The 7,324-nt window shown below is 40.0% G+C and overlaps 1 protein-coding gene across 1 annotated transcript; it reads left to right on the forward strand.

Moving 5' to 3' along the window:
* On the forward strand, positions 1 to 2,713 carry TMCO2 (transmembrane and coiled-coil domains 2). Its single transcript, XM_019737093.3, has 2 exons — positions 1 to 389; positions 2,324 to 2,713. Exons 1-2 carry the CDS (start codon positions 147 to 149, stop codon positions 2,636 to 2,638), a joined length of 558 nt encoding a protein of 185 aa, XP_019592652.1. The 5' UTR covers positions 1 to 146; the 3' UTR covers positions 2,639 to 2,713.
* The last annotated feature ends 4,611 nt before the right edge of the window (positions 2,714 to 7,324 follow it).

The raw sequence follows: 7,324 nt of genomic DNA on the forward strand, positions 1-7,324 counted from the left end.
TGGGAAGCAAGCTGACCTTTGGAACTGTGACATCACAAAGCACAGCTCACAATGGCTCCAATGCCAGGCCTCCCACCCAGGCTGCCACCTTAACTCAGATATGAAGTCTCTGCACATGTAGCTCCTGCGGCTGCTGTCTTATTAAAATGTCAACGTTTTCACCTTCATCTTCTGTCTGGGACAACATCCTAGATTATGACTCTCTGAATTCGATATGGAATTGGCTACAAGCAACTCTTCTGGGCAAGACAAGAGCGCCTCAGCAAACCAATTTGGGGCTACTAGATAATTTTGCTTCGGCTGTGCAAGTTATCTTGCGGACTTTCTTTTTCGTTTTGTTGGGAATAGGACTATATACCTTATGGAAACGAAGTGTTCGGTCAATGCAGGTTATATTCTTTTGTTATGGAGAAATCTAAATAGTTGTCATTCAAAATTTGTTCTCTCCCATATGGCTGCCAACCAGTTTTAAGACGGTGCAGATGAGGAAGGGTGAACCTTTGTCTCTGAAGTTGTTTGAAACTAAGTAACCTTAAAACCTTGCACCAATTAGGTTTTGAGCATAAAAATGCTCTTTCTCACAATGGTCTTTGGCTTGTCTTATGATAAAATAGATCAAACAAATTTATAAACTGATAAGGCAAGCTTACCCCCAGATTTATTTGATCGCTATTCATCAACCATGCGCCAGACACGATGGGGTATCTTATAGAGCAGGCACCCCACATATAACTGGGACCCTGGGTTTGGCCCTTCTGTTGTTACTGTGCCATTCGTTGCTCTGTAACTGATTAGGAGGCCATGTATATTCATTTCCTTATCATGACATTTTATTTTTGTCTTGTTTTAACAAAATAGGGTTCCATAAATATATAGGGGCTTTTGGGGTAGTAAGTATAATTGGCTGGGATTATGAGAAACATTTTAAGACTTTACATACTTCTGTTTAATCAATAATAATAACTATATTTACAATATGGTCAAAATTGTTTGAGAATCCTAACAATTCCAGGAAATGGATAGAAGTTATTTTCATATGACAAACAAGGAACCTGTGGTAAATTGAGGTTCGGTGGAAATTGAAGGAGGTAGGATTTAAAAAGGACTTTCTTAAAGAGTGACTGCTTTACATGGCAAATGCTAAGAAAAGTTATTACTGGGCCATTCTCTTAATTTCTCAAAACCCTGCATGGTAGGCAGGGCAGGGATTATCATCTCCATTCTGTAGGTGAGGGAACTTGGTTATCCCCTACTCAACTTGACAGAGATTGGAAAAGCTGAGGCTTGAACCCAACTTGTAGGATGTAAATTCAATTCTTCCCCAAAATCTCATTTAATCTAACTGACCTAAATCATCCCCCACAGGGATATGTGTGTATACATATTCACATACCTGTGTTTTAATTAGCTAATAGACTATCAGGCAAAAATCCAAACTCTTATCTGTAATTCTGGATTCTGCTCTTGTATGGTTAATGTTTAGCTCAATTACAAAGATGAATTCGCAGCCCTCTGGACACTTCAGCCAAGAAAAAGAGGTAATATACCAGAATGGTAAAAAGTACGGGCTCTGGAGTCGACTGCTGGGGTTTACGTCTTGGTGCCACCACTTGCTGTGTGACCTGAGAGCAATCACTTAGTCTCTACACCCCAGCTTCCTTATCTGTAAGATGGTTTGCTTACAGTACCTCCCTCAGGGTTGTTGTGAGGGTTCAAAGAGATACTGTATGGGTAAAGCTTAGCATATAATAAGTATTCAATAAACAGTGCTAGTATTACAATAAGGAAAAAGATGATTGGGTTGGTTTGGTTTTTTCTTATTGTGGCAGGAATCTTTCTTGGTACATTAAAAAAAACAACAACTTTTTTCCCATGACCAGGAAATCTGGTTTTTTAGAACTCCTTTATTCCAGTACTGGCTCCACCATTTCCAAGTATATGATCTTGGACAATGACAGGGTCCAAACTGGAAAGTATCTAAATGGATATTCAGTACTGTTTTTTCTACAGAAATAGGTCATGCCTAGGCAAGGAAACTCCTAGCACAGAGCCCTGTGTGTGCCAAACTTTCAGCAAATGGTATCTATGATTATAATCTTTATTAATTCAAAGCAAATAATAATCCCTGAGCTGCCTACCACTCTATTTTGTGGTGAAGATCAAATATGAAATAGGTGTGAAGATGTTTTGTTAAACAGAAGGCTTGGCAAAAGAATGAGGGATTATTTTTACTGTTAGGTTTTTGTTTTGTTTTGCGTCTGTAGTAAGCTGACATTTCACATGAATAAGCAAGTAACATTCAACTTCTGTTGTTTTATTTTAGAAAATATTGTTGTTTATAGTCACACTCTACGAACTTTACAAGAAGGGCTCAGATTTTTTTCAGGCTTTGCTGGTCAACCCAGAAGGAATTCTCCTACTTGAAGACAACAAAAATTTGCTCCTGTCTTTGGGTCTGGAAGAGAAAATTTTGAAAAAACTTCAGACAGTGGAAAACAAAGTGAAGGACCTGGAGGGGATGATGATTTCCAAAAAACCTGCCACGAAGAGGGATTGTTCCTCTGAGCCCTACTGCAGCTGCTCTGACTGCCAGAGTCCCTTGCCCACATCTGGATTCACTTCCACATCTGAGATGTGATGGACTCCAATCTTTTCCAGAAAAGCATTTTTTCCCTCATGTGCAGTGATGTATCAATAAAGATAGAGACCTATATTGAAATTACCCTGCAAGGACTGGCTCTCTATTCAGTAGGGTCCACCTACTTGTGTGTGGTGAGGCAATGTGGGGTACAGTGGTTAAAAATGTCTCTGAGATTGTGGTGCCCACTTGGCAGGCTGGAGACCGTAAGCAGCCATACGGTAAAGGATAGCCAAACGAATCCATAAACCGGGGGGAGGAGAGGGTGGTCAGGGACATGGCCTTGAACTCCATGCTGAAAAGGTTGGATTGGATATAATAAAAAGAGCAAGGAAATGCTGTTTAGGGGTGATGCTGTGGCCTGTCCTGGAGAGCTAGGCTGGCCCTGATGCTGGTCTTTGGCCTAAAGGTAAATATTTGGCCCAGGAATCTCCCTGCATTATTTACTCAGAGGTAAGCAAGGGTGGGGGTGGATATAAACATGTTTCATTTTATCCAACTTTTACTGATACTTCCTCTGTGCTAAGCATTGTGATAATCCTTGGGAATCTGTCTTGAGTGCTTCAGGAGGACTGTTTGGCTAGTCGGACAGGTAATTTCAGAACAAAGAATTATAATACAGTGGTGTCATAGCATCTCGAGCTGAGGGGAATTCTTATGTGAATCCCGGCTTGGCAGGGAGGGAAGAAAAGGAAGGAGGCACCTACCTGCTGTTACACTCAATTTGATTGTGTACGCTTACAAGAAAGCTGGCCTACTGGGGAGAAGATAATAGATGGTCCACAAGCCTTAGTGTGTGTCATTGTCACAAATATGATTACATTCATTGAAACACTATCTGACCTAAATGAAATATTTCATTTGGTGTGCAAATAAAGTGATTTATTGCTGTGCTGGACAAAAATTGGCTATGCTGTTCAACAGGAGACAATATAGCAGTCTCCCAAAGTGGCATCTTCATAAGGGATTTCCAAGGGTAATTTTGTTCATGACTTTTTTTGTCCACTGCTGCGGTGTTGAAAGTAAGATGAGACCTCACAGAATGCTGTACTCAGTGTAAAAGCAGGTTGGTGGGGCCAGGAAAGGTTTGCAGAGATGACACTGAGTTGTCCCATAAAGGGTTACATAGGTTGACAGTGAAATGAAAGTATTTCTGCTGGTGGGATCATCGTGGAGCCATATAAAGAAGAGGGTAGCTTGCTTGGAGAACAGCAAGGAGAGTTTCAGGGTGGCTGAAGAACTGGCTATTTCCAGAGCTACAGTGAAGGATTTTGGCTTTAGATCAAAACACAGTAACCTCATCCTCAAATCAGCTTTAATTCATGATGTAGTGAACAGATGGGAGTTACCAACAGCGTGCATATCTGACAGTGTAGGTGAGAAGTGCGTTAACTATGTTGCTGAAGGAGTGCCCAGGAGTGCAATCTTTTAAAGTCAGTGTCTCAATTTTTTGAGCTACCTAAATTTCAGTGTCTTCCTGCATAGTTTTAGTCATTTTATCTTGGTTACCACTCGGGCATATATCAAAGGAAAGTATTTGAATAAGGGTCTACAAGAATAGACTGATGTCAGGTAATGAAGGGCCTTTAAAAGTTAAACCACATTGATGGAAATGGACCATGGTAGGTTTTTAAACGGGATTAACATCGATTTGGTAGTCTGTGTGGAAAACAGAATGAGCTAGATGCAAAGTGTGGTAGAAACATGGGGTCACCTTGTTCCTGGCTCTCAGCTCCCCAGAAGGAATGTGTGATTCACACCACAATCATAAGAGATTGATACAAAGTATTCATTCCCAGCTGGGGTGATTCTTTTCTTGCGATCAGAGCACTAATGTTCAGGGCATCAATTAAGGAACTTGGATGTTTGGCAACAGAGAATTAAGGCAAGATAGGGAAAGGGCTTGAGAGTTATTTTATCACTCAGGTTAGTTGGGGTCGATGAGCTACCTTGTACCACCACTCTAGGGAAAAGAATCCTTATCCTCCAAATTCAGTGTCTCTCCTTTGGCAAAATCCTGACTGTAGCCTATTTGAGATTCCCATTTAGACAGACAAGCCCCTCTATTAACACTATCTGCAAAGGGGATCAAGTGATTATTCCCTTTTCATAATTCACTTCTCTCTCCACTACTATCACCCTAGCCCGAGCCACCATCATCTCTCACCTGGATTCTTGAAATGGCCTCCTAACTGGACTACCTTCTTCCATCTGGGTCCCCATTCATTTTGTTCTCTACACAACAGTCAAAGAGATCATGTTACTATTCTCAAAATCTTCCAGTGGCTTATTCTTTAACTCTTGAGTAAAAGTTAAGTTCTTAAAAGACTGGGCATAATGGCATTATCTATCAACCCCTCCACCCACCCCAGCCCACTGAAAATGTACGCTTTCGGACAGTAAGAGACTTTGGTTCACTAGTATATCCCCAGAACCTAGAACAATGTCTGGTACTTAGCACACACTCAATATTTGTCAAATGAATGAGTGAATTAGTCTTGACTTTTAGGAACCTCATACCAGCTTCCTGTTCTCCTATCTTTTCAGACACATGGTGACAGATCAACACTATGGTATGATTCTCCCAAGTATAGAGAGCTAGTAGCTAATCTTTATTGGGCAAGCCAGATACATTGCTAAGAGATTTACATGATTTTTCTCATTTGATACAATACGAGGAGGTAAATACTACTATTCTCATTTTACTGATGAGAAACTGATATACAGGTTAAGTGACTTGCTAATATGTGGTGTAGTTGTGATGGGCACTCACACAGCTTAACTAAACCTGTGCTTTAGCCAAAGTGTGGGTGGCAGGAGCTTCTATGAGGCTTTGGACTAACTGCAGCAGGCTGGATGGACCCAGACAGATGAAAAAGAGAAGACTGAAGAGAGCAAAGCAATGATAGCCCAAGGGAGAGAGAATTCTGAAAAAGTGTTTATCCCATCATATTTTAAAGTTGATATCTAAAAGTTTTCATCATTAAATAGTTGGGAATAGATGTAAATTCTGGCAAATTGTAAATGACAATTTAAAATAAAATTGTAAAATCACTTTTTATGATGTATCCAACAAAATCTACGTAACAATTGAATAAGTACCATCATCCATTTAAAATTACACAAATACGCTTTTAACATTTGTTAATTCTACATTGTAGCTTTTTAACATTGTTCTAATTTATATTTACATTCTACTCCCCGATAAAATGTTATCCAAATGTAATACTTGTTTTAAAAACCTTTTATTGATCACTTCCTTGCGATAAATTTGTACATACTAAAATTTTTTTTAAATTCCTGTAATTGTATGGGCCTATGTATTAGAATTCTTTGAATTGACTAATCATTATAATGAATAATCTGCTCAAAATGATACAATTACAAATTTTGGTAATACATAAACATAAAAGGTAAAATTCTACTGGAAATGCATCTCTCAGTGAGATTAATTCATGTGTCTGAATGACTAGTTCTTACCGCTAGATTAATTTGTTTTCATAGATATAGTGCCAAGAAAGATTTACTCATAAATAGATGGGAATAATAGTTTTGTTATAGGAATGTCAATTAATTCTGTTTTCCTTCTGAGTTATATGCCAAAAATCAAATAGTGTTCATTAGCTGACAGTTCAATTAGGTCCATCAACAATTTTGTTCAAAGCAAAGAACTGGAAACAATCTAATTGCAAAAGAATTTGTTATCATGTCATTAGAGTCCATCATGTTCTCAAGTGACTTTTAATTATATTACTCTCACTTAGAAGCGTTTTGGAAAAGCTGGGAAAGTCAAGATACTGTGAATTTCAACACTTCTTTAGCATTACAATATCACTGTAATTTAAATATATTTTAGTTGCAGCTGCAGATTTAGCTCAATTTATTGTAAATAATAATTATGTAAATTAGCAATGCCAGTGTCTTTGTCAAACCAATTAACCAAGTGAGACTTATATTCGGTCAGAAAAGAATTTCACTTTTCAAGGCAAACAAATGTGTTAACAGGCGTCCCTGTGACCACATTTCACTTCTGCATTCCAAGACAGACATGGCACCGAGCTTTGATACGAGTTTGGTCCTGGATCAAGTAAGGCCCTTTCAGTTCAGGTATTTCTAACCTACGCTACCCTTTGCCAGATTTGCTCCAGGGAACACTCTCTTAGGCAAAATGCCGCTTCCGACTTCTCTTGCGGTGGAAGAGGCAAAATCTTTAATGAAAATCTCATCACTACCGCCCACTCCCTTAACACGCCTGAATTCAGAACACCCCGATACAGGCCAAAATACTCCTCTTATAATGCTTAGTCTCGATGTAAACTATCCCTTTATTCTTAAAATATTCCAGAGATGAACATACCACAGTTTGAATAACACTAGTTAAGAGTAATGGTCTCCAGAGCCTGGGAAGTCTGTCCCGCTGGCGTTTTTCCCAGCCCACTCTGCCTCAGTTCCCGCTCAGTCCCAACTACCAGTGGACTTGTCCTGGCCAGGGAAAGTACGGCACAGGCCGCCGCCCAGCCAGGCAAGCCCAGAAGCGAAGAGATGCAAACGCGGCGCTGGAAGCCATCAAACGGAGTGCTCTGCGCGCTGCTGGGCTCAGAAGGCAAGCCGGAACCCTCCGCAGGAACTTGGCGTGGAGGGGGAGGGAAGAATGTTGGTGCAACGCAGCTCAGCGTGATCAGGTCC

This window comes from Rhinolophus sinicus, chromosome 14 (assembly GCF_057876585.1).
Source record: "Rhinolophus sinicus isolate RSI-liver-muscle chromosome 14, RSI-T2T, whole genome shotgun sequence".
In the NCBI taxonomy this organism is placed as follows: Eukaryota; Metazoa; Chordata; class Mammalia; order Chiroptera; family Rhinolophidae; genus Rhinolophus; species Rhinolophus sinicus.